The sequence below is a fragment of the Thermoascus crustaceus genome (genome assembly GCF_041956765.1).
Source record: "Thermoascus crustaceus strain CBS 181.67 unplaced genomic scaffold VTN00scaffold_5, whole genome shotgun sequence".
Lineage (NCBI taxonomy): Eukaryota > Fungi > Ascomycota > Eurotiomycetes > Eurotiales > Thermoascaceae > Thermoascus > Thermoascus crustaceus.
Window position 1 is genome coordinate 2,145,376 of NW_027192531.1, and position 25,843 is coordinate 2,171,218.

Here is a 25,843-nt window from a genome sequence, read left to right on the forward strand (position 1 = left end):
AGAGATCCATAAAAAGATCTGGTTTTGGTTTAGGTTGGGTTTTCACAGTGATTTATTGAGACGGTTAATATGATTAGATGGTGTATCTTGGCTAGTAGATATAGGTGGCCGGTCTAGGGGAGTTACGAAGGTATCTGACCTAGCTACGTACATGTAGGTACTTTTTGTGTTGTATGTACATGTGCCGCATGTGCGGGTCGTACGATTTTATCCCTTTTCGGAGAAAAACTACGATTTCGGTTATCGGGGATGAAGATCGAGCCGTGGACGGTTATCTACCTAACGTACTGATCCTATCCTATCCTATCTCATCTATTCATCGATCAATCGATCGAGATCGATCTACGGTTCCTTCCGTTTATCAATTAGAATAAGATATCTCCATCTAAACAGGCTCGAGATTAAAATTGTTACTTACGGACAAAGAGAACTACGGTAAACTGAGAGAAGGCTTTGAGCTGGAAATCAGACAGGCGGGACGGGCAGGCAGACAGAGAGGCCTAAACCTGGTTGACTACGCATTGATCATTGCGATTCTGTTCGATTCTATTAAAAGAAAGAAGAAACGAGAGAAAGCAAAAAGAACAAGAAGCCACGACGGAAAAGTGACAAAGACAAGATGACAGCTCCTCCAATTCTCGACTTTTCCGGTGCATATCTCACCCCCGAGTCTTTCCTATCCGTCCCGACCTCGTTATCAAGTGATATACTGTAACTTGGAAAGTTCCCGTGAGCTGACGGATGTTGTCAACACGCAGTTTTCTACGGCAACGATGCAGCTGCCAAAGCGAAGCTCGTCGCGGATGTCAGACAATGCTGCCTGTATAACGGTTTCTTCCAGATCACGGGGCACCGGGTGCCATCAGAACTGCAGGAAGGGATCATGCGGCACTCGAAGGAGTTCTTCAGCCTGCCGCTGGAGGAAAAGGAGAAGGTTAGCAAGAGTGCGTATGTCTGTATCTCGTGTGATACATAATATGCACAGACAGAGAGAGAGGCCGGTTCCTGACGATGGTTATGTGCTATACACAGACAATAACACATGGAACCGCGGCTACGAACTGCTCCGTTCGCAGATCCTCGAACCGGGCACGAATCCGGAGCTGAAGGAGGGCTTCTACGTCGGCGACGAGATCACCGAAGACCACCCGTACTTCGTCAAGAAGAAGCTGAACAGCGGACCGAACCAGTGGCCCCAGGTCGTCAAGGACCCCGAGGGCTTCAAGAACACGGCCAATGCGTATTATCGTGCGGCGTTCGAGCTGGCTAAGGATGTCTTGCGCGTCATCGCGCTCTCCCTCAATCTGGACGAGTCGTTCTTTGACGACTTCACCAGTGGAGCGGTCGCGACTATCAGGCTGCTGCACTATCCGCCACAGCCGAAAGACTCGGATGAGAAGCTCGATCGCGGGATTGGAGCACATCAGGATTTTGGGGCCATCACCCTTCTCTTGCAGGATGAAGTGGATGGGCTGAAGGTGTTGGACGTCCCAACGGGGGAGTGGTTTGACGTAAGTTCTCATCCATCTCTGCCAATTTTGCTGATGCTGAACGGGGCGTGTCAGGTGCAACCCGTGAAGGGCGCATACGTCGTCAACCTGGGCAACATGTTCATGAGGTGGTCCAACGACAAATACAAGTCGAACATCCACCGGGTGATCAACAAGTCGGGCAAGGAGCGGTACTCGATCCCGTTCTTCTTCAGCGGCAATCCAGACTTCCTATGTGACAGTCTCCCGAACTGCCGGGCAGAGGGAGAGGCTCCGAAGTATCCGCCCAAGACGGTGGCCCAGTATGTGCGCGAAGGGTATCAGGAGAGTTACGGTCGTGCAGACAAGTTCAACGAGGAGATGCGGAAGGAGGCGGAGGCCATGCATGTCCCGGTGCCTGCAGTCGTAGGAGCGGTGTGAGCGTGTTAATGATATGTACGCACAGAATATGAGGACCTACCTCCATGTTCAGAGCAGATGTGAAGAACTGTAGACGAAGCTGCCAATGTGCGCTTATCTTCATGAAGCCCAACCTTGTAAGCCCCGTCGATCGTCAGCGGCGTAGACACACAAAAGACATCCTCGAGGATAAAAATAGCAGCGGAGATCTGAGATAGACGAATAAAAATGGGAGCAACACGGCGGGCGATCTGGGGATCGATTAAACTACTCCAGACCTCGTATCCGTGTCTGCACGGGCGCCGTTGAAAGAGCGCGCGCTGGGTCCAGCGTACGGCGGTGCGGCGCTTTCCTCCAGAGCAGCTTCATCTCCTGCGGATATCGCGATGCCAAGAAAAAAAAAAAAAACAAATGTTCCTGGATCTCTCGATGCTGCTCTGCGCCGCCGCGGACGGTTTCGCTGCTCTGCTTGACTGCTCACATCGCAGGCGTCGTTCGACCCGCCGCGGCAGCAGGCGACGGGCCACTGGCATCGCGCAGCGCATCAGGAGCCCCTCGGTCTATCGCCTCTAGGGGCAGCACGCTCGCCTGGCCCGCTCCTAGGTGTTTTTCTTCTTCAGCATCGTCTACGAGAACATCTCTATTCCTCTACGCTCCGTATGCCTCGACGGTTGCTCGGCCCTGCGCTGCTCCCTTCGCCAGCCGAATCGTCAGGGCTCCCACCCGACAGCTCTCCCGCCGCCCCATCTCCTTAACCCATGCGCAGCTCTTCCTCTCCAGGGATGCGCTCGAAACATTGTTGCGAATTGTCTGGCCGTTGAATTTTCCCAGGCCTTTACGGCTAGAGACAATATATAACAGGGTGATGGTCCAAGCACTGCCATCATGGTCGGCGTACCACGCAGCAAAGGATGTCTGATGTGCCTTCAGCGGCGTGTGAAGGTCAGACTCAAATCAAACTCGCTGGTCCTTGGATTCCCATTGTTCAGCCTCTCTGACTAGCCATGTTCCTTACAGTGCGACGAACGCCGGCCTGAATGCTCCCAATGCCAAAGATATGGCGTCCAGTGTCCCGGCTACACCAAGTCCATGAAGTTCCAGGACGAGGGTCCGCAGCTGCGAAGGAGATTTGCGTCCCGGGCTGCCAGCAGCAGCAGCAGCAGCCAGAAAGCAGCGGCCCTGGTGCGACGACAGAGATACTCGCCGGAAACCATCGACGAACAAGTGCTGCCGTCACTGGTCTCGAGCTCCATGAGCAACCAGCAGCCGGTGGTGTTCTGCGACTTCGTCTTGACGGCCTTCCCGCGCTGGTTCGGTCTGAACAGGTATCGCGTTCACGTCACTTGGGCATCGTACGTTGCGGAGCGGCTTGGTAAAAATCCTGCGCTCGATGCCGCCGTCTACTGCATCACCTGCGCCTTCATGGGACAGTGGAACGATGATGTGAAACTCAAGGAATCCAGCTGGGAGATGTACTCCAAGGCCTTGAGCCTTCTCAGAGATTCGATCAAGGATGAGGTGGCTATGAGGTCGCGGGACAGCGTGAGCACGTCCATCCTGCTTAGCTTGTTCGAGGCGTACTCCCGTACGAACCAGGACTCGTGGGCGCGGCACGCTGGAGGAGCAGCTCTCATGATGGCCCTCCGGGGACCAAACGCTCACGTTGAAGGCTTCGATCGTTGTCTGTATATGTCCTTCCGAAGCTTCCTGGTTGCGCAGGCTCTCGTCGAAGGGAAACCCTGCATATTCGAGAAACCCGAGTGGCAGGGATTAATCGACCGGATCAGAAAGGAGGACATGGCCGATCCCAGGGTGGATGAGCCGATCTCCGTCTTCATTGACATATCGGATAGGCTCTTCATGCAGATTGCGAAATTTCCAGGCGTGGTGAGCGAGGCTCGCACGTTGCTCACATCGCCTCTGGCACACCCGTATAAGAAGAAGCTCCTCGCCGCGCGCATCTTCAACTCCCGCGAAGCAACCCTCTCACTTGCAGCAGAGATGCGCAGAGCTCTCGCGGCGCATGGCTACGTCTCGCGCGGTGGCACGAAGACACCGTTCATCGGCCCGATCCCGTCCTCCTTTCCAGAGTCGTTCGCGAACTGTCTGCTCCGTGGTACCGACACTGCAGTGAAAGTCCTCGACCTACTGCTTGTCGAGCTCGCCAACAGCAACCTCATCTCGATTGATGCAGCTGGTGCTCCCGTTTCCATGTCGTCAACCGCTGGGCGTATCGAAGATACCACGGAACCGGCCGCAAGACGCAAGTCGTTCCACATTGTCTCGGGGATTCATGGTGTTCGGGGCGATGGCAGCTCCACGGTACCTCGTGTGAACGAGTGGCTGGATTTGGTTGCGTCGTCCATGGGGATGGAAGGCATGAGGGTAGTCTATGACCTGGATAAGACACAGGATTGCGAGCCGGTGATGTTGCCATTGAGGTGATGCACTACGCTTCGATGCGGTTCTATCAGCAGTCTCCGATGCCTGAAATCGTAATAAGTTTCCAGGCACACGGCGAGTTCTCTGTATGAGAAGAGACGATATGCGGGGAAAAGGGTCTGATAAGGACCCCCCAGACCCATGCTGGACGCCTGATCCACTAGAATAACAGAGCGACAATTCGACCAGGCCGAAGTGCGGCACCTGGATCCACTTAATCCAGCACGTCCAGCAGGTTGTCACACCATTTATGGATAAATGGCCAAGCGTATGGCCGAATATGCCGCATGAATGTGCCCGTCAGCTGTGATACCACTTATATTAGGTTCTGGAGTTTCCTGTACATAAACCATCTAGAAACATGCTCTACGGGGCCACCCATGACAGACCAGGAAGCCATGTGAAAGCTACCCGTTGTATATACGATTAAATGAACCCGATAAGTCCATAGCCTTGAGACATTTCTCTCTTACTTTCTGATTTTCTGATTCTACACGCTAGTCTCGGTCTGCGATGCTGATCAAATCTAGCAACCAGAGCAAGACATGAGAAAGAAAGATCCTCCCATTTCAAAAATCGCTTTTCAGGTTTGATGATTGCTGTCAGCTCCATCTATCATCAACTGGGTCGTTGGAAGTCGTCAATTTATTTCTCTGCTCCTCAACTCCGGGTGAGACAAGACAGGTCATACCTCTCACAACAAACAACAACCCTCGGCTCGGAATACCACTACCTAAGTAGGTATCCCAGATAGGTTCATTTGTTCTTAGTGCACCGTGCTCAGCGGTTGCATCGCATCACACATGACATCAATCACTGGTCTCTTCTGCTGGGGAAGTTTCAGACCTCCTACCTACTTCCTGTAGGTATGAGGAAGTGGAAGTGTGTGTGAACAGTGTACAGTATGAGCCTTGTCGCACATGTACAATCATCTGACAGACATCTTGCTGTGCGTATTGGATATAAAACGGAGTCTTGAAGACAAGGCCTATTTCATTCCCTCCTACTGTGGCTGCCTACCTCGGTCTGTACAGTCTATATATAGCCTATGATAAATTAATACCTTCCAGGTCCTTATTACATTACACACATCTCTCCCTTCTGCACTGCAGAAGCGAAAACCAAAGGACAAAAAGAAAAGGGGAAAAAAATTCCCCAACCATGACAATCGTCGAAATCCTCACCCTGCATCTCAAGGAAGGAGTAGATATCTCCGACTGCCCGACAACTCCCGAGGCCCAGATCTGGAAGACCAGCATCGACCGCGTCCGTCGACAGGCAGGAGTGGAGTTCCTCACGTATAGTCATCGGGTCGAGGATAGGAGGTGTATTCAGATGTTTGTCGGTAGGCCTCCCTCCTCCTCCTCCTCCCACTTCCCATATATGTACATACTTCATATATAATCTACCCTACTATTCCCTACCCATCATCGACGAATCTTATACATGCATGTATGTCCGTATGATAAATGTGTGAATAGGCTGGGACACCCTATCCTCCCACTCCCGCTTCAAACAAGACCCGGACCTCCCCGCCACAATCTCGAACCTCCGGCCCCTCTTCACAACCTTCCCGACAGCCTTCCACGTCCAGTTCTCCCCGTCGTCGGAAGATGCAAAGGCCCTCCTCTTGCCCCAGCCCCTCCTCCTGGACACCCCAACCACAATCCCCATTCCCGCTGCTACTGAGGCACCCATCACGGAGATCTTCCTCGCGTACTTCACACCCGCGGAGGAGGTCTCCGACAAAGTCATGAGTACCTACTCCGCACGGGTTGCAGAGTACCATAGCAGGACAGAGCCAGCGGCACGGAGGTGCGGGCAGTTGGGAGGAGGGAGATATGCAGGCGGGTGGGCGATCGAGGAGGAAGTGGAGGTGGAGGTGCCGACGGAGCTGGGAACAGCTGATCTGGAAGAAGGGAGCAATAGCAAAAGCAAAGCGAGGGTTTATGTCGGGTTAAGTGGGTGGGAGAGTACGGACGCGTGTGGGAAGTTTCGGTGAGTTAAACATCCGATCCCGTCTCGACCTGCCTTGTCTTCCTGCGATGTTGTTCTATCTTCTGTATAATTTTCTATGCCATGCTGGCAGGACATGACTATGACTGAATAATAATTATTATTATTATCAGAGAGAGCAAGGAATTCCAGGAGAACATCCACCTGCTGCAGATGGCCAAGGCGATTGAGGTGTTTCATATTGCTCACGAGCAGAAACCCAGTACCTGAGGTATTGTACTGTATGTACATACATGTCCATGGACGGTCTGGTCTGATTGGAATGAGATTATTGTTGGGTGTGCCGATGATGAAGAATAGAGGTCTATATATAGGGAGGCCGGAACAGACTTCTTGTCTTCTACTCCTGAAAACTTCTGTTGGGCAGGGTGTCCAGACACACTGGATGAATGATTGCATGCACTGTACTGTACAACCAGGACAAAAAAAATTAGCAATACTGTGTGTGTGCTTAGAAAGAATGTGTACTTCGTACTACAGCATTCCGTTTAACCACCCAGTTAAAGATCAGACGGAGCAGCCAATAAAACAATAACAATCAACAAAAGAAATTCAAAAACCATCAAAACAATAATAATAATAAAAAAGAAAGGAACATGCTTTCTGAAAACAAACCTCTTACTCCGGACACCCACACTCACCTGGAGTGTTTGTTGTATTTGAATCAATAATAATCTGGGCAATGGGATCCTAGATCTTTGAACTCAGAACCACCAGAACAATCATACGAAGTATATATCCAACTGACAAAGAATACGAGGAACAATTTCTGCCGAGGAGAGCAAGATTGCGAATCCAAGAATTTAACCAACAGAGCCGCTGCCCATGCCTGTACAGTAACCGTGCCCAACTTTCCCATGCTGAGAGGAATCGAGGAAAGGATGCACGTGGCAGGTACTGGTGTCGACATTGTCGGTCTCGCAGGCCCCCGGTAATTGTTTGGGACCCCAAGACAGACCTCAAAGTACCATGAGGACGGCTTATTCTAGCCTCGTCGCAGAATCTAGCTGGGAATGAAGAGCATCATCTAGGTAGGATCAGCATTCGTGAAACGATTATTGGTCCTGGCATAAGTCATAACGTACAAGAACTAAAGAACATCAGAAACCGAATCAAACACCGCCGCTATCAGAAGCACAAAGTCAAAACCAGAATGCTCAGTAGGTCCTCAGAGATCTTCAGTTAATCACACCAGATCCTGTCGAATCCCAACTTTCTGAATACCAAAACGGCCAACAAGATGCACCCCAAACTCCGCGACAAAACGTCCAGTCCAGAGGTTTGAAAGCCCAATCAATGTACCCAAGACACAGGGAATTTTTTGAGACATGAAACGGCAATTATGATGCAATGACATGGGGTATGCATACGTTTCTTTCCCGGCAGACATCAGAAATCGAGAATCAACAAAGTATCGAAAAGAATAAAGCTGTCAGCGAACAATGACTCCATAAGGGAGACAGACGGTCGTAAGATATGAAGGCAAAAGGACCGGCGCAAGTTCATGGGTATCCGCATATGATGTCTACTTGACTCTCGCAGAGCTCCCTGCGCTGCCAACGCGACCGCTAATCTTTCGAATGCCCTTGGTTTCGCTCTTGCTATCCGTGGCGCGTCGCGGGCTCGCGCGCACCTTGCTCATGGAAAGTGCACCGCTGCCACTCTTGCTGGAGGGAGTCTTCGGCTTGGCCGCTGGCGTTTCCACCCAATTTTCCCTGTCCTCATGTATCTCGTCGGCGAGCATGTAGCTGGCAGATACAGTAGCAGAATAGCTGATGGAGCGCTGAGTAGGAGATGCAGTGGGCGACTTTGACGACCGTTTCGCAAGCATCCGAAGCTGGATTTCTTCTTCACTCTCACTGTTCTCGGTACTTTGACGGTGAGTTCGGGACGAGGTGCGCTCCACAGTCGTGTCGAAGTCCTTGTCCACCGCGAGACCGCCAGAAACCGTGCGTGCATATGGGTGGTGTCTGGAGTCCTTCCTGTGAGCCTTGCGAGGCTGGCCGGGAGTGGGCGCCGGAAGGTTATCATCAGCATAATGCCCGGCGCCCTCGTTGTGGTCGATCTCTCCAAGTGCGGAGCGTCTGGAATGGCTTCCATTCGGTGGAGTGGCCGTCTGCCCGTTGCTCATACGATGCTTCTGGGTCGGTCGGCCGGGTGTGACTGGCGCTGCGAGAGCAAGCTTCTCTCTCATACTGTCCTCAAACCACCACTCCCTGAAGGCACCTTGATTGAGATGCAGCCAATGTTGCTGAGGCCCAACCACCATACCCGGTCGCATGAATCGCATAAAAGCGATGATCTCATTCGCAGTGAAACCATACCTGTAAATTAGGTAGGCTCCAATGAGACATCCGGTACGACCCAACCCAGCCTTGCAATGCACGGCAATGGCCTTGTTCTTGACAGTAATCATGTCATGCGCCACCTTGATAAACCGTCTCACCAGCGGCAGCGGAGGGCAAGTACCATCTTCGAATATCATGTCGATATGGCTGATGCCTAGCGCCGTGAAATAGGACGAGGAGTAGAGTTCGGAATTCAACCGTACAACTAATCCCACGTTTCTAGAAGAGAAGTGTGCCAGGACGTTTTTGAACGGGACTGGTAGTTTCGAAGAGAGAACTTCTGAGACCGTCGATGGAAGAGCAGCGTATTCAGGGGTGCCCGGGGGAATGGGGGTCGTCGGCTGGTGCTGTGGAGAGGCGAAGGCGAGGAAGTGGGGGGTGATCCAGTTGAAGTCACCCATGTCCACGCGCTCGTACTTTTCGTATCTGGTATACTGTGAGCGTCATGGTCCACTCAGATCAAGCGGTACATACTCTTCAAGGCTGAAATCCTTCAAACTGCACAATGACTCTTCCTTTGCCTTCCAAACGCCGTACACCACATCCTGGATACTCAGAGTGTAGTCCGCTTGGCTATACCCAGCATCGCGGAACGGCATATATGGCGGATCTGCCTGGGCAATCGGTGCCAGCGCAAGATGTGGTGGCCAAGACTGGATGAGAACCATATAACAGGCTACCAAACACGCCGCATTCGCACGGCTCCGTGCATCCGTCTTGCTGTAGAATACAACAGGACGATCAGCATTAGCGGGAGCCCCGAGTATCTCGTGGAAGTGAACTGCGAATCGGTACAGATGGCCGATGTGGAGAGGACCAAAATCCGCGTGGAAGGCGTTGTAGAGGAGAGTGTCGTCAACAGTGAAATACACTGGAGCACGGCTTTTCGATACCCCCGGGCTGTATCCACGTCGTTTGCTGGGCGACTTCGGCTGCTGGGATGCATACGGGAAAGGGGTCTGAGAGTTTGGAGGAGAATCATAGGAGGCGAGGTAAAGACGATCTGTAGCATGGTCAGGTATGGGAAGGTGCCAATTGCTTCGCAAGGAAGGCAGATTGCTTGTCCTCAATTCGTAGGCGTAGAAGACGGACCTTGGATATACTCGATCATCTGCCCACAGCTACCCTGCATTGCTGACATTTTCCTTGCAGCTCTCGTGCTAGGATCGAGGTACAGAGCGAGACAACAATGGGATGAATGTTGGAGAAAAGCGAGAATGTAAGCTTCGCGGAAGGATACCTCGATACGCGTAGAAGAATAGAGGCTTCAGGCAGGGATAGGGGATTGGAGGCAGATCAGAGCTGGGCGTTCATGGACTGTAAACGTCCAGATGATCCGATGATCTGTAGCTGCAGACAGCTCAACAGCAGGGAGCTATTGAGTAAATAAGGATAGAGAAGATGGGCTGGAGGATAGAAGATGCCTTGAAGCCGATCCCAGCACAAAGAGAGACTGCTGCGAAGGAGAGAGGAAGATGCTGAGAGAGAAGAAGACAAAGCAACGAGATCGAGAGCTTGACACTTTTTGGGCAACTGCGACGCACGCTAAGTGACTGTTATGTTGTGATGCACCCGATGCGGCTAGCGCACTGTTGTTGACAGGACAACGGATGCAGGCCTGAGGCAACGGCCCTCTACCGCCCGCGGCCAACCGTCTGTCCCGTGTCGGGCCGCCCACCGCCACAACAGACACAACAACAAACAACCATCTCCAGACACCTTCACAACAAGACACACAACACCGCTCCAGACCCTCTGAAACAATTCCGGAGGCTGCACATGCTGCACAAGTCCATGTGAGCATACAGGTAACCCATGGGCTCACCACAACATTCTCCAGACTGCAACAGTGCTAGAAGCTGTCAACACCCACACGATTTGTGTCAGACCATCCACCGTTGGAGGAAGTGCAGGTGTTCTGGCTGCCACAAGAGCAACCCTGATCTCTTTCTCTGCAATGACTGCTTGTGAGTCATCAGGATGCCCATGTCCTGCTAATACTCTTCGATTTCCGACGCCATCTGCCCGTCAGGACTCTGGAGATCACTGATTCCCGCTGAACCTCCCTTCCTGCAGCGCAACAAGTCCACGACATCTCTTTTCTGCCGCTGATTTTCCATCAGGTGATACAACATGGCTGCTCGTCCGATGGGAATTAATCCCTAGAAATACTGCGTAGATCGAAGGGACGCTGGTTCTTAGGGCTTCGGCCCTTTGCAAAGCACATGTGAGTTGGCCCAACCTTAACCAGGTCTGCGGAGGAAGCAGACTCCCCACAGTGAAAGGTCGATAGTCCTTTCATGCCGTGGTCTCATCGTTATCAGATCAAAACCCGGGGGTCCTAAAGAAGGTTGAGGTGCTGTCCCGGATTTGACTACTCACTTGGGTGTAGATAACGGCGTTAGCACTTCGCCGAAGGCTGATCATACTGCGTAGGGGCCCATCGTTCGTTGCGCATCACTATCCAGGAGTGTCTCCCGGTGCATGCTGCAGCGGTGGAAGAGTGAAAGGCGATCGTTATTGATGGGAAATGATGATAAGAATGCCCGTATCGACCTTCCCAGTACTGCGTAATGGGTCAATAATTCCCTCGGTAATTAGCCGATCGAAAAAAGGCCTCCAGTCTTCAGGCGGTATGCCCTTTAAGACCGGGCGGTTATTATACAGAGCTCCCAGGTTAACGATCAAAAGCTTGATATCATGATATCATCACATCTCGGCCCCTTAAGATCTCGTGGTGATTCGCCACATGATTATTATCAGCGGTCGGATATGCATCGGATACGGTGCCTGGAGAACTGCCTAACTTGGTTATCAGGGATCGACAGGGGATAGAGTTTCGCCAACCCTTCTCGTGCGACCTCGGTCTGCCCGTTGCACTGTTGCAACCACCGCACCTCCCGATACTCAAGAGCAGAGACAGCTTTCAAGCACCCCTATGCTCCCGAAACAGCCGGAACCACAACTTCTGTCGTAGATGCCTGGGACATCATTATCTCCAGCCATGAAGTAGCACCGCACGCACACCGCACACCAGCCGTGTGATTCGAAACGGCGGACGTGCAGACACAAAATACGGATCAGCAGGCCGGGTGGGACGAGGCGTGAAGTCGTGAAGCCCGACAGGGACAGACCGGCCCGCACGGCTTTGGCGCGTCGCCCCGGCCCCGTGCCCCGCGTGCCTCCAGCCAGTGACAGCACCACAAGCTCCACGCCTGTTCCTGCGCCGTTGAACCGTCGACAATAATCAGAACTTCCTCGACTCCCTCCATCGAGTCCATCCCCCCCGTCTGATCAACAAAGAACTCATCGAAAATTTTCGTCTCTGCCATGCGCCTCCCATCTTCTCCCGCTGTCTTGCTATCAACTTGGCCGTCATCCGTCACCCCCTCCCGAGCCCCCGTGATGTCGGAGAGCTGGGACTGCGAAGCTTAGCTTCGTTTAACTTGCACCGTTTCAGCAGGCACAAGGTTAATCACTATAACCCGACTCAATCATGGGCAGACCTCCGAGGGCCACTCCGTGACCCGGTCCCCTTGGTGTGTCGATCGATATTGTCGTTGGGAGCTATTGATTCCTCCGGGTCGTCCACCCCTTGAGATTGGGCGCAGGTCCGAGGTGCTGGTTTGGGGTTGCTAGCCTCTGAAAAGGGGCTGCTCCCTATCAGGCCGCCGTTGGTGTATATAAACCACCAGCCAGTCTTCCCAGCACATTCTCTTGTTTCTTCAACCACGCAGTCGTTCTCTCGCAAGCCAAACGCTCCCTCGTGTCCTTCATTCTCCAACTCCATACATTCTTTAATACAAAGTCACTCTTTTTGCAAAAAACCGCAACAATGAAGTTCACCGGTGTCGTCGCTACCCTGGCTGTTGCCAGCACTGCCTCTGCCGCCGCCATCTCGGCCAGACAGGACATCCAGGCCCAGCAGGCCCTCACCGCCACTCTCACCAAGGTCAACGGCGCTGTCGCCCAGGTTGACACCCTTCTTGGTGGCCTTCTCCAGTGCGCAACTGGTGGTGTTGACCTCAACTCCGTCCAGACCGGTATGTGATGAAATCCACGAAGGAAGAGAACCAGTAGCTGATGTTCCCATCAGAGCTCCAGGGCGTCAAGGCTGAGCTCCAGCGCCTTGTCCCTCTCCCCGTCAAGAGGGACACCCTCACCGCCCAGGCTGGCCAGATTGTCAACGAGGCCGGAGAGAAGGTCCAGGACACCACCTCCCAGGCTGCTGGCGGTATGTATCAACTCGATAACATGGACTTGGACCTTTTGCTGACTGATCTCAAGCTGTCTCTGGTCTTACCCAGCGTGACGACCTGACCGGTGGCCTCGGCGGCTTGACCGCCCCTGTCACCGGCCTTGTCAACGGCCTGCTCTCTACCACCGCCCTGAACAACCTCCAGGGCCTTCTCGCCAACACCCCTCTGGCCGGTGCCAGTGGTGCCCTCGGTCAGAACCTTGTCCAGGGTCTTGAGCAGCGTATGTATCCACAGAATCTGGCGTCTATGCCAACCGTTTGGAATGAATGCGTGGCTAACATTTGGTAAAACAGAGCTCATCAGCCCTACCCAGTTCGTCCAGGCTCTCGGCCTCCTGTAAATTAGTCGTTTTCGCGCGGAGCGTCTAGGGTCTTCTGCTTTCATGTCATGTGAGGCTCCGGTATCTTAGTCTCGAATTTTAACTAGACGAAGGCATGACTATTTGGGAGCACCATGGCAATTAGAATTTTCTTTTAAACTTCTTCCCTTGCCTCTGACGGGAATTACATTCTTCGTAGAGGATTCGTACATAGTACTCTTCAGCTTCAACGAGTTGCGGATTTTGCAAAAGTACTGCCTTCGTGTATGTTGATGTAAATGTTCTTGTATGATAATATTTGAATCATTTGCACTTGACGTTCGGATAGTTTTGGGGAATTCTGTAGTTGCAGTTTAGGCTGAGTGGAGATAATTCTCTGGATATGTGAGCCGTTGAGCCTCAGCGACTATAAATATTTTCGAGGTTTGTAGTACTTGGAAACCGTTGCAAATGCGGAGACAGTCCACTTTACCCCGTCTGTGGTGCCTGCTCTCCAGAGATCAGCAAAAAAAATTCTTTTTTATTATTTGGATTGATGAGCCCGGTTTGTAGCTCAGTTGGACTGCAAGTTGTGATTGGAAAGAGCCATCGAATGCAGGTACTCGCTGCGCTGACTGCATGTGTATTATTAGTTAGTTAACTAGTTAACGTAATCCACAAGCCACCCAAGCAACCCGGCCACCCCATCCGCGTCCGCGTCTCCTATATAATTCTAGAGAATCCAATGCGTCACAATGCCACCAAATTAGCATGCAAATTCAAAAAAAAAGGGGGTTGAGCAACCTAGAGTTTCAGGTACCATAGTAAATCCTCTTATCGTGAAAATCATGGTAAGCTAGAAAAGTTTGATGGACGCTTCGGAACTGACTGATACCAATCTACCTTTTCTCTCTCATATCGACCAACAGCGTACAATTTCAGCATTATGGTAGTCAAATATAAGAAAGAATGTGACACTGCTATCCGTGGGGGAAAGATCCCTAGAGATCTCAAATAGCAAGCTTCAGTGTAGTACGGATTTAATAGGTGTCAGGCTGCGCGAACCTAGTAATCCGAAGGTATGATGATGAAAGCTCTGATTATTCGAATCTACCTGACTAACTGACTATTTATTCTCATGGACTTAGGGGTTAAGACCTTCCGAATATCTCTTTGTTAATGATCCCGAGACCTTTTATGAATTATTATAGTGGTAATATTCGGCTGACAATAGGGCTATGGCTTCGTCACAGAGTTCTGGAACTCTTCCCACAACGGAGATTAACCAAGCTCTGCATGCATGCAATATAATCAGCAATGGCATAGATGTATATACATCCCGAGTACATACACGACTGTGATTCCTGAGACGGGGAAAGAAAGGTTCTAACTGAAATAACACGACTAAGACATGAGTGATGAATTTGCGGGGTCCTGCAAATACAAGGGCCGCTGGGATGGAGTGACTAGTTAACTTTGTGGGGACAGTTATGGGATGATTTGTGGGGACTAGGTTCGTTGGGAAGCCGGGAGATTCGGACACAGCATTCGGCTTCAAGCTAGACTTCAAGAACCCGAACATTAGACATGCTTATTCAATCCTCTGAATTATATACTACTTTGCAGAATTGGTCTGACCTCCGAACACTCGCTTTTTTTTCAGAGGTCCTAACGCCAAGACACAAATAGTTTAAATTTACATTAGTGGATATGAAAGAACTAGTAAATAATTTAATATATTTTATATTTAATATTTAACCTTTATAGTACCGAAATTCAGTCATCCGTTGAGTGCGTAGACATCGTTCTCCACTGCTAGACCGATGCCAGATGGAAAGGTTGCAGAGATTCGTCGCAGGTTTGAGTCGAAACAGGAGGCCACGGAAAGGGCCTATACGCAGCGGAAGAGACTGGATTGACGGATTGAGTTGAGAGGGTTTATCTAGATATGATTCCTATTCCGATATGGTCTCTTGTTAAATGCTTTCAGAGTTGACGACAACGGCAACTAACGTGTGAAGATGCATTCCTGCGGATTCGAGAGTACGGCAAATGGCAAGGTCATCAGTCATGTCAGGACCGCCGGCTATGAGCGAGGCGATCATAAGTGTCTGCCCATATAACTGTCGCAGGTGAAGTGAGGGCAGCCCGATCGATTTAGGAGTCGATATATACCATACACTGTCAGCTTCTGGCGTTCCACAAATGCGATTGCGCACGTTTCCCTTAAATGTATGCTCCACAGGCGAGGTTTTCTTTTCTGTTATACGGGATATAGTTAACTCAGACCATATTATTTCTATCTTTAGTTCCTATATATGTTAAACAAATTACACAAGATACATAATTAATCATCATCCGAGTCGTCGGGCGCAGCTGCAACTTTCTGCGAATTTAGTTCAATGAAGTCATAAACGCCATCGTCGGGCGGACCAAACTCCTGAGCCTTGCTCTTCAACCAGCGCCACCTTTCCCCAGACCCAATTGCCCTTCCACGTGCAAAGCGATAGTGAATCTCTTCCTTCACATGGCTTGTTTGTCGTGTGAGTGAGCTGGGCCCCACGGTGTCGCGACTGTACCGGAACTTGGAGCTCCCCGGCACGTCGAAGTGCACAAGAGCGTTTTTCTCACGGATATCATCCAGATGATAACATGTGACTGGACTGTCTGGGCTTGTCAGATATTTGAATATAGAAGCGTATGTCCCTGAAACGAGGCGGACATCTGTCAGCGTTAATGTTGCAGGATGGACGGCCTCGAGAAACTGGAGTAGATCGCTTTCAGACACATAAATCCCACGCAAACTACATTCTTTGAGACTTGTGGAAGCCGAGCTGGTGCCGCTTCCCTGGCGAGTCGCGGATGGGACTGGTGAAGTGGACATGCTAGCTCCAAGATTGTACCAGTGCAAGTCGAGACTTTCCAATTCTGGCATGATAGGTAACACCTGCATGATGCTCTGGAGAATGAGATTCGAATGCCTGCTTTCGGCTTGAGCTTCTGTCTCGGTGACCGCTGCCTCGGATTCATGCTCCGTCGCAGCCTTATATGGCGCCGACAAGCTCACCGTCAATCTCTTCAAGGATCCGAAGATATGCATCGAGGCAAACTTTTGAGCGAAGGCCAGAAAGGCATCGCATGCCAGGGTACAGCCTTTGAGACTGCCAAAGATATCCAGATGCTCACCCACGGTTAGCTGAGACTCGTTCAGCGCCGCCATTGTGACATTGAAGGTACGCAGCGCCGCATCCCAGACAGTTCTCCAGGAGCCAAAGCTGTCCGGCTCGGTGAGCTCCCCGTCTGCACCTTCAATGCGCGCGGCGACACGAAGACACAGCGAGGAAAGCCCACCCTTCGGGGAACGCTGCTTCAGGTTGCGGAAGGCCTCAGTCAGAAGACGCAAGTGCTCAGTGCCCTCATCTGCGGCCGTCGTCTCGTTGCGCACGATGCCAGTGATGGTGCAATGTTGCAGAAGACGTCCCAGGTGGCCCTGACTTGTCACTCACACCGTTTCTTGCAGTGTCCTCGTCGTCAGCTCGACATTTTTGTGTTTAAAGAGGGCGGTGAAAGACCCCTGAGAAGCCTTGTTCACTATGGTGCGACTCGTCAGTCGGAGAGAGGCGATGTCGCAGGGTTCGAGGAATGTCACGATGAGCTCAATCAACTCGATGTGGAGAGCTTCGAGAGGTGACTTCATTCTGTGATGCTGGTTTTGCTGAAGATGTGGCTGGTGTGCTATCTGCCCATACGTTTGAAGCTACGTCTGGGGGATTGAATGGCACTAGGCCAAAAAGATTACACCACCTTCTTCTTCTCATGGCCCCTGGGTTGCAAGACTCCTCATTCTACTGCAGAGGTACTAAAGCAGATGCAACTTATCAAGGAGCTTATTGACTGTCATTCTCAAAGCCCCTAGATCTTTCATTGCTACAGGAGGCATTCTAACAGGTGCTCAAGGCCAGCAGCTTGTTCAAGAAGCTGAGCAAGCATTAGGGGAAGTGCAGGAGCGGAAAAAACGAGCACCACCGCAGTGCAGTAACTGCCATCAGATTGGCCATATTAGGACCAGATGCCCTAGTAAATAGCTTCAGATTCATGTATATAGGTGCTTTTTTTATAGAATTTTTAATACAATAGACGTTGCGGCATTCAGGGTAGAAATTGGGGGGTTAGAATGTAGGGGCCGCGCTCGCTCGGTGGTGGATTACGTTATTTGCTGAATCATCGATGCACGGGCACATTGAGTGCGTCGCCGCACACCCACCCTACCACCCGTACCCGGTCGGCGACGCTGTGTAGTGTGTGCGACTCGCGGGGCATGTAGCCTACCTACCTTAATATCTTTCCTCCTTTTGGTTGTTACGTGCCAGAATTGTGACGATAGGCCAGACTTTCTTTATCACTTTCTTGATAATTCATTGATTGATTGGCTCCTCTCCCGCGACCTCTTAACGCACTTCCGAGAAGTCAGGCAGACAAGACGATATATTATTATTTCGGCAACCATCATGGCCACCGCAGCGACTTCTTCTTTGGAGTCTGAGTTTCCTTACTCTTTGTACGTACCCGTCTTATCCCTATCCGGCCCTCGTATTTTCCCCCATGGATCAGTCAATCCATCACAGACAAGAGAACTGACATAGGGACCTCGATCAAATAGAACCATCTCCCTCCCCCTCCCCACCCACCGCCTCGCCTCCTCCGCCCTCCGCGCCCTCCAAGTCGACGCCGAACTCTCCCCTTTCGTCCGGCGCAGCTTTGCCTTGACCACACCTACCCCTGCTGCGGAGGACGGAACAACCCAACAAGTGGAGGGGATTGAGGAGGAGAAGAAGACATTTCTGCAGACAACGTACCGCGCGACGACGAACCGGATGCTGCGAGTCGCGGTGAACGGGTTCATGGAGAGTTTGGGCGTCGTGTTGGGGGTTATGGGCGAGTTAGATATTGATGTTTTGAAGGAGGAGTTGGGGAAATAGATTCGCTCACGATCACGTCAATTGAAAAAGTGATCTCGATGACGGATGGAGAACGAGCGGTCGGTCCACTATCCCACGTGGGAGACATGCATGCATGACTTGTTGTCTTGTCGAGTTGGGGTTGACTTCCGCCTCCGTCTCCCTCCCTTGCGCCCTGTCCTGTCTTGTCCTGTCTCCCGTGACGTGACAGGTTTGAGTCTACGAGTCTACTAAGGATGAGTTACGGAACCGCAATGGTATGAAGCAGGTTCGCGGGTGGGAAAAGAAGGATACAGACACGGATGACGAGAGAACTACATCAAGGCCAACTCAGGAAAACGCGAGCTCAGCCTACGAGATACTTCCACAACGCAGCAGCAATTGCAACGGGGTGAGCATGACGAAGCTCCTAACCAACGATGTCTGTACTCATCAAGCGGCGCACAGGAAAGAGGATGGTCCAGCGGAGAGGAAAGGCTGGAATGATGGATGGATGTCTCTGCTCCAACTCGGGCCAATGGGTCTTCGCAACGATTCTTCTGGCTGGATGGATATTTGGAAGTGCTGTGTACGGCTGGCCGTGGAATGAAATGTCTCATTATGCTGATATTCTACATGATCAATTGTGATGATTGCGAGGATAGGAAAGTCGCATGCGGCGGCGTTTGCCTCGACGTGACGCGCAATTGAAGGATAGCTGATGGGTAGAGTAATAGCCTTGTTATTATCAGACGCAGAATATCTGCCTCGATATAAAAATCGACATATACTCGGTCCCAAACATTATTTGTTCAGACCTTGCGAGATGCACCGTACTAAATTGTAGGGAAAAAATAATAATGTGTTTACTCTCTGGATATGGGCGCCTAGATTAGATATATTATATGCCTAGGTAAAATATACTGGACTGCCTTTTTTCTCTTTTTTTTTATCATCATGTCCCGCGATTAAAATAAAAAGGCATCTGGCCTTGCGCCACAAAAGGCTCTACAGAGTATATATATATATATCTGGACACCTGAGGATCCCCACAACCACGTACATTCCTGGTTAGGCTTTAGCAGACACGGCACGGATTCCATATCCGACACGGGTCAGTTAACTGACAACCTGTCACCTGTCGATCCTCGCATATTATGACAGGGTACGCCGTTCGCTTAAATTTCGTGAATTGTGAACGGCAACTGTCGGCATCTATCATTCTATCCAGTACGGCATGGCCCTATGGCACGTGTGGTCCTAGCCACTGGACCCTGGTACAGCCTAGGCTCTAGTTCTTAGATAGTAGCCTACTACTACCTAGCTGAGGTAATTCCCGACGGCCGAGCTCTAAACCTGTAAAGCTCTCAGCTTTTGCTGCGCCCGTCGTCTGGGATTCTTGTCATCAAGGACTAGACGGAAAAAAAAAAAAAACAAAACAAGGATCATCCTGGACTTTCTTCCCGCTGGCCGCAGAATAACGATCGATTTACACAGTACTATTACTGGGTAGGACTAGGTAGGGACCTCGTTGGACGGTTAGCTAGCTGAAACCGGGTTCGGTTCTCTTTTGTGACGCGCATGACGGATGCATCGCATCGCATCGCATCGCAATCGCATTCATACCGTGCAGACGCCATACGGAGTACTGCGTATGCCTCTCTTCATCGTTCGTCGCTCGTCGGTCATCGGTGTGCCTATGCCGTAGCTCCTCGGTTCGTCCGGTCACCGGATGGAATTCGGGGAGGGAAGGGAAGGGAAAAGCCGTACTTGATTTGGTTTGATATGTAATCAATCGAGATCTGAGAAACTAGGGTCAACAATAATTCCAAATCAGAGGGAGCATGGATCGGATCCAGGCACTGGCTGGGAGTAGTCAGATACGATCTTATACCTCTTAAGGTAATGGACGACATCCGAGGCACCGGGCCTGGGTGCTGTCATCTCCGCCGGCCCCTCACGAGCTAGGTACCGTAGGTCTTGTCCCACCCTTTTAAGACGCTCCTGCGCCCTGGTACTGGACTTGTGCCATGCGGATACTACTAGTATCACTGTCTTCGTCCACCATCTGTCGTACATCAGGTACTTATAGTCTGCGAGCGCCATCTCGGGTTGCTCCTTGTTCCGTGTTCCGTTCCAACCCGCCTGTGTCTGGTGTCCGGTACTCGACTACCTCGAAGCCAGCTTCATCATCGTCGACACTTGTGAAAAGTCTGCGCTATCAGACCCGTGGATTCCAGAGCCAGAGTCAGAAGAATCAGAATCTAGATACCAGAAGAAAGATGTCCTCCGCAACGACCTTTTTCGACTTTGAGCCCGTCGACAGTACGTCCCCCCTATCCATCCATCCACCCCATCCTATCCTATCCTACCCCCGCGCTCCCCGCAAAACTCTACCCCATATACGCATACTCCAACAAAAAAGCCATCCAAACTAATCTGAACTTGCAACCCACAGAGAAGGGCGACCCCTTCCCCCTATCCTCCCTCAAAGGCAAAGTCATCCTGGCCGTCAACACCGCCTCCAAATGCGGCTTCACCCCGCAATTCAAGGGCCTCGAATCCCTCTACCAATCCATCCAATCCAAACACCCCGACTCCTTCACCGTCCTCGGTTTCCCCTGCAACCAATTCGGCGGTCAGGACCCGGGATCCAACGACGAGATCCAATCCTTCTGCCAGGTCAACTACGGCGTGACCTTTCCCGTGCTGGGTAAGACCGAAGTCAATGGTGACAATGCCAGTCCGTTGTGGGAGTGGATGAAAACGGAGATGCCGGGCATCATGGGCCTGAAGAGGGTCAAGTGGAATTTCGAGAAATTTTTGATCTCGGCCGATGGGAAGGTCGTGGGGCGGTGGGCGAGTACCACCAAGCCAGAGAGTCTGGAGGAGACGATTCTGAAGGAGATTGAGAAGGCGAAGGCGGGGAACAAGGGGGGTGAGCAGGCGAAGCTGTCTTGAATTTGGGATTCTTATAATGTTGCTTGTGGATTGGATGAGATGAGATGATACCACAGTGTCGCTAGCTAGCTGTTATTATGTATTTCTACTAGGGTCTCTTTCGATGTCGATTGGCTATTTGTGCACTACTGAGACCTTCTGATACCCTGCTCTGACTGTTCTGAGATGAACAGTAACAATGTGATACCACTTGACAGAGGACATATCGAGCATAGTCCTGACTTTCTCACTTTTGTTGGTCAACATCTAGTTCCAACTAGCTCACGACCTGATCTGCGAAATGCGTGCAGCGCTCAAGCTACCTCTTTTTGAAAAATCTTTTCCGCTTAAATATTACTATCCCTCCCTATTTTGTTCATATTGCCCCCCTTTCTTTTTCCTTCCCCAAGACTGCGCCATGATTTACCATGGATACAAAGAATATCTCATTTGGCCCCGTCATCGTTATAATCACAATCATTATACGATTTGTTCCTCTATCAAGACATTAGGAAGTCGATTCCTCACGCAGCACCGCTCCCCTTTGGGATCAAGTTCCGAAGCGAGAGATCGTACACGACGTCCTCGACTTTCTTGACCTGTACGCGGGAAATCAGCGGAGATAGCTCTTCATTTCCCAGAAAGACCACACAGAATAAAGAGATGTGTGGAAAAACGGGGGGACATACACTGTACTTAATCCCATCGCTCCTCTTACGGAGGATATCGTTCTTCAGATTCAGCAGCTGGAATCCCGCGAACATGTCCTTGATGAAGTTACCAATCTGTACCGGACGGCTGTAGTCGCCTAGCGTGACGGAGTTGACTGCCAGACGGGCCTGAGAGGTCTCATGTTAGTCGAGTCGAATTTACTGACGGAAGGAAACAGTTGCAGAGAGGATGATAGCTAGAACGTACCAGCTCCTCAACCATTGAGATCAGTGCGAGGAGGTACTCCTCGATCGTGAGGTGGAAGGCGTCCTGTTCTTTAAGGTTGACGGGGACTGTCATGTGTGCGTATATTGTTAGCTAGCTAGCTCCAGCGAGAGACAATCAAACGGCATTCATTTGTGTATGACAACGGGGACATACTATCCAAGAATTTCCCAACCTCCTCAATGGTCATGAACGCGGCAGACGGCGAGCTCTTGTACTCTGAGAGCCCACCGAGCCAGGCGCAGAACTCGATTGAAAAGACCTATCATTCCTCACGTAGTCAACGGACAAGATTCCCTGCAACGCTCTTTTGCGTCCTGTATTGCATCTCTCAATGCCAATCAGCTAAGACCGGGGGACGACTTCACTCACCAGATTCTGCAATTCGCGCGTCCAGACACCATTGTACTTGTAGAAGGGATGCTGGGACGCGACGGCCTTGAGACGGGTCACTTCCTCCTTCTGGGCGAGGATCACCTTGGTCGCATCCTCAAGGACAGGGGCCACTTTTATCTCTCCTTTTCTTGTTAGTCGTCTGCACCTGCATCATCGATAATCTAAGACTTGATGTATATGATACGATGGCTGGCTGGTTGGGAATGAAGAAGGATTGATGTCAAAAGAAGAGTTAATGGAAACAAAACTGAACAAAGGGAATCCCATCCAGAGATGAATAACAACTAGGCGCATTATAAAAAAAAGAAAGAAAGACGGACGTACACTTATCCGCGGGTGTAGAGTGAGCCCTCGAGAGGACAGCTTGCGTAGACCTCCCTGCAGCACATCCATATCGCGTCAGTTCTGCCTGAGAAATACCTAATTTATACAGAGCTCGAAGCCCCGCCTCTAATCACGAAAATATAGATGCTTGAGATATCTTATAAGTAATTGTAAAACAAGAGACACAAACCTCTCCTTGCCAGCGTCTGCACAATGTCATGGAGTTCCTAGAAAACATAGTAAGCTTCTGACGTCGTTCTTCGCGAGTCTTGGCAGAAGGAAGTCGGGCGGAGCTGCATTGGCAGTTGAAAGAAGGGCGCTCACATCACGGACGGCACTCTCCTCATCGATCTTCGCCTGGAGGTGCTCGAAGATACCATGGTCGATCATTTTGAAGAGTTGTCTCGTCACAACTTGGCTGTTTGTGGTGCTTGTGCTTGTCTATCCGAGAAGTGGACGTCAGATCGGGTGTGGTGCCGTTACGAAAATAGTGAAGAAATTCAATGCGGAGGTGAGCTGCCAAGAGCACGCGTCTTCTTACACCAATTTGCTGCAAACGGGGTTGCGAACGCTATTTACTGCTTCCTGTCTATACCTTGGATCAGAAAATAATTGTCCTGCAGCTTTGAGAAGAAACGTCTCAGTGGAAATAGGAGCCGATTTATTTGTGGGACAAGCTGGCGGGGCGTATATACAATATCTAGGAAAATAGATCCTCGAGAATTTCTTGTTCTTACATCCATTTTCTCGATGCTAAATCCTACCGTGAATACAGAAATGCGCCAAATAGCGACATTGCCATTGTAATTCAGTAATCAATTCCAGGACTGTGAACAAAAAGAGCCTATATGAATGATCAACAGACATGCCAGAAAGCTTGCAGAGCCCACCTCTGGACAAAATTTGGCTAAACCGTGGCCATATTAACCCCAGAAAATCGGAGAAACCTCAGAGACATCAGCCGGTCAGCTCCTAAGCGGAGACACAGAGCAATATGGCAGTTCCTACGGCTGATGCTGGCAAAAGATAGTGCTGGCAACAAATATTAAAATCTGGCGAGCTGATAATGCAGTCATGTTTCAAACCTCAGCGAGACGTCAAGTTTATAGAGGGGGCTTACTTTTTATGAAAAGGGAACAGCCATGCAACAACGTAGAAGTCTGCTGGAGTCGCACCAGTCCATTAATAACGAGAGGAAATCAACTAAAATCTAGAATAACATGCTTGCCTTAAATCAAACCACCAATGCGCCATAATCCTCGTCTCACCATGTCCAACGTTCGTCGTTCTCGTAGCAATATCGCGTAACTGCAATGCCAACCAACAAACCACGTAAACGGAGAAAAGTTCAGTAACGATATCTGGTCGAGTAATCTGTAGAAAGTTCACCCGTTAGCATAAGCCCTGACGGAACAAACTTTATCCTTACCCTTTGGACTAACGACCAGACCCCTCCCCTTCTTCGCGCCCTTATAGATCGTCTCGATGATGTCGATCAACTCCTGCTTGTCCTCCAGCACCCAATTGAGCTTGTTATTGTTACCGGTTCCGAAATCGCACATCATATGTTTATTTCTGTAGAAGAACATGATTGTCATCGGATCCTGCCTGCTGATTAGATACTCGAACCGCTCCAAAGGCTCCAGCGACATTATGTCTTAGTCCGACATAATGTCGAATTCTTGTACTTACGTAGAGCTCATACATAACATTAAACTCAGGAACGAGGTCGATATCGCAAAGGTAGATCACGGCGAAGTCTGCGGCAAGGATTCTCGTCAGATATGTCCGAGAGTCTCGACTTGACCTTGAAGGGCTGCGACTCGACTTTGGAGAACGTCGACTCCGCTGTAAAGGGCCTCGGCTTACTCTTAACACGATCCGCGATTTTATAGAGAACTTCGTCCTGGCGCATACAATCGGGGTCGTGGTCTCGTCCGAAGCGAATCACTACCCTAAACTTCATGTTAGCAACTGATTTACGCTCATTTAGAAAATAGGGCTCTTGCAATCTGTCTTCCTCACTGAGGATCGCTTGGTCTACGTGCCAAGCCGTTGGAAGATGTGGAAGGACGATAGAACCCATGGCGTTGAGCGCGAGAGGTGAGGATCTAGGTGTATATCGAAGGCGCGGAGTAGGTTTGTAGACTTCGGCGCAGAGTCTCAACGGAGACTATGGAGATTATGAAAGGACAAGGAGAGAAGATGCTGACTGTATCTTTAAAGCAAGAAGAAAAATCGGCCGTCCTGTGAGAATCAATTTGCGGGACAAGGCTTGCGAGAATAGAGCAGGTTGATATGAATTCTATCTAGCGATCTGTATAGGCGGGTAGGCTAGCTAATGTGATGACTAAGCATGATAACACCTGTAGCCTGAGGCACTAGAAGGGAGGATCACATGACTGGCTCCTGCGATACGATGATCTCTATGTTGCTACTACCGTGGCGGGCCGGCAAGAGAAGTTGGCGTCATACGCTTAGTATGCAGTAGGTAAGGGATTGGGATATACGTGGACTTTACAAAGGTGATGCCCGGCGGGATTCCCAGAACAGTTCCATATGCAGGGGGCCAGGTTTTGATATCGCCTTAAATGTTGGCTATTAAATGGCTATAGCAGCAGCAGCAGCAATGTCATTAGGTCCTAGGCTTATCAAGGCACCAAGGCTAACAAGGCAAGGATTCTAGCAGTGCAGTTGCAGAGTAGCATCAAACTACTGAAACCGACAGGGTTTCACTGGGGTAGGTAATGATAGATGGCTATCTGGATTGGCATTTCCACAGCCTGCTTTTCTATGTACGCAGTACAGAGTACACGCTACTCGAACAGAGCCTCGTCTAACACTCGAGTAGCCTACCAGCACCTCGACAGCTCAAACAAGCTTATCAATATTTACTGAGAACCTAGCGAAAGATGAAACTGCATGCAAGAGGCTACATGAGGGAAGATGGTCCTTTCTTCTCCAACCCGCCGGAAACAAGCCGACGAACTTGATGAAAAAAGGGGGTTTTGTTCGCGTCTATCGGGGGTAGTGTAAGCCCGATGACACAGTGCGACGG

General features: G+C 50.7%; 10 protein-coding genes across 10 annotated transcripts; 6 read left to right on the top strand and 4 right to left on the bottom strand.

Annotated features, from left to right (window-relative positions):
• Nucleotides 1–619: 619 nt before the first annotated feature.
• Nucleotides 620–1,910, top strand: VTN00DRAFT_8266 (uncharacterized protein; the record flags this gene model as incomplete). Its single annotated transcript, XM_069435101.1, has 4 exons — nucleotides 620–701; nucleotides 759–944; nucleotides 1,033–1,511; nucleotides 1,566–1,910. The coding sequence occupies 4 exons, from the start codon at nucleotides 620–622 to the stop codon at nucleotides 1,908–1,910; spliced, it is 1,092 nt and encodes a 363-aa protein (XP_069286532.1).
• An 864-nt stretch (nucleotides 1,911–2,774) lies between these two features.
• VTN00DRAFT_8267 (uncharacterized protein) lies at nucleotides 2,775–4,334 on the top strand (the record flags this gene model as incomplete). Its single annotated transcript, XM_069435102.1, has 2 exons — nucleotides 2,775–2,831; nucleotides 2,907–4,334. 2 exons carry the CDS (start codon nucleotides 2,775–2,777, stop codon nucleotides 4,332–4,334), a joined length of 1,485 nt encoding a protein of 494 aa, XP_069286533.1.
• A 1,158-nt stretch (nucleotides 4,335–5,492) lies between these two features.
• Nucleotides 5,493–6,557, top strand: VTN00DRAFT_8268 (uncharacterized protein; the record flags this gene model as incomplete). Its single annotated transcript, XM_069435103.1, has 3 exons — nucleotides 5,493–5,676; nucleotides 5,813–6,329; nucleotides 6,461–6,557. 3 exons carry the CDS (start codon nucleotides 5,493–5,495, stop codon nucleotides 6,555–6,557), a joined length of 798 nt encoding a protein of 265 aa, XP_069286534.1.
• Nucleotides 6,558–7,872: 1,315 nt separating this feature from the next.
• On the bottom strand, nucleotides 7,873–9,827 carry VTN00DRAFT_8269 (uncharacterized protein; the record flags this gene model as incomplete). The annotated part of the gene is made up of 3 exons (XM_069435104.1): nucleotides 7,873–9,121; nucleotides 9,170–9,698; nucleotides 9,788–9,827. 3 exons carry the CDS (start codon nucleotides 9,825–9,827, stop codon nucleotides 7,873–7,875), a joined length of 1,818 nt encoding a protein of 605 aa, XP_069286535.1.
• A 2,703-nt stretch (nucleotides 9,828–12,530) lies between these two features.
• VTN00DRAFT_8270 (uncharacterized protein) lies at nucleotides 12,531–13,294 on the top strand (the record flags this gene model as incomplete). The annotated part of the gene is made up of 4 exons (XM_069435106.1): nucleotides 12,531–12,738; nucleotides 12,792–12,929; nucleotides 12,983–13,174; nucleotides 13,248–13,294. The coding sequence occupies 4 exons, from the start codon at nucleotides 12,531–12,533 to the stop codon at nucleotides 13,292–13,294; spliced, it is 585 nt and encodes a 194-aa protein (XP_069286536.1).
• Nucleotides 13,295–15,599: 2,305 nt separating this feature from the next.
• Nucleotides 15,600–16,949, bottom strand: VTN00DRAFT_8271 (uncharacterized protein; the record flags this gene model as incomplete). Its single annotated transcript, XM_069435107.1, has 2 exons — nucleotides 15,600–16,746; nucleotides 16,825–16,949. The coding sequence occupies 2 exons, from the start codon at nucleotides 16,947–16,949 to the stop codon at nucleotides 15,600–15,602; spliced, it is 1,272 nt and encodes a 423-aa protein (XP_069286537.1).
• An 811-nt stretch (nucleotides 16,950–17,760) lies between these two features.
• Nucleotides 17,761–18,231, top strand: VTN00DRAFT_8272 (uncharacterized protein; the record flags this gene model as incomplete). The annotated part of the gene is made up of 2 exons (XM_069435108.1): nucleotides 17,761–17,810; nucleotides 17,913–18,231. The coding sequence occupies 2 exons, from the start codon at nucleotides 17,761–17,763 to the stop codon at nucleotides 18,229–18,231; spliced, it is 369 nt and encodes a 122-aa protein (XP_069286538.1).
• A 2,240-nt stretch (nucleotides 18,232–20,471) lies between these two features.
• On the top strand, nucleotides 20,472–21,150 carry VTN00DRAFT_8273 (uncharacterized protein; the record flags this gene model as incomplete). The annotated part of the gene is made up of 2 exons (XM_069435109.1): nucleotides 20,472–20,514; nucleotides 20,648–21,150. The coding sequence occupies 2 exons, from the start codon at nucleotides 20,472–20,474 to the stop codon at nucleotides 21,148–21,150; spliced, it is 546 nt and encodes a 181-aa protein (XP_069286539.1).
• Nucleotides 21,151–21,653: 503 nt separating this feature from the next.
• VTN00DRAFT_8274 (uncharacterized protein) lies at nucleotides 21,654–23,175 on the bottom strand (the record flags this gene model as incomplete). The annotated part of the gene is made up of 8 exons (XM_069435110.1): nucleotides 21,654–21,728; nucleotides 21,819–21,968; nucleotides 22,048–22,133; nucleotides 22,222–22,327; nucleotides 22,438–22,571; nucleotides 22,786–22,839; nucleotides 22,976–23,012; nucleotides 23,110–23,175. 8 exons carry the CDS (start codon nucleotides 23,173–23,175, stop codon nucleotides 21,654–21,656), a joined length of 708 nt encoding a protein of 235 aa, XP_069286540.1.
• Nucleotides 23,176–23,789: 614 nt separating this feature from the next.
• VTN00DRAFT_8275 (uncharacterized protein) lies at nucleotides 23,790–24,871 on the bottom strand (the record flags this gene model as incomplete). Its single annotated transcript, XM_069435111.1, has 7 exons — nucleotides 23,790–23,817; nucleotides 23,906–23,945; nucleotides 24,142–24,159; nucleotides 24,215–24,389; nucleotides 24,478–24,545; nucleotides 24,655–24,740; nucleotides 24,795–24,871. 7 exons carry the CDS (start codon nucleotides 24,869–24,871, stop codon nucleotides 23,790–23,792), a joined length of 492 nt encoding a protein of 163 aa, XP_069286541.1.
• Nucleotides 24,872–25,843: the final 972 nt, after the last annotated feature.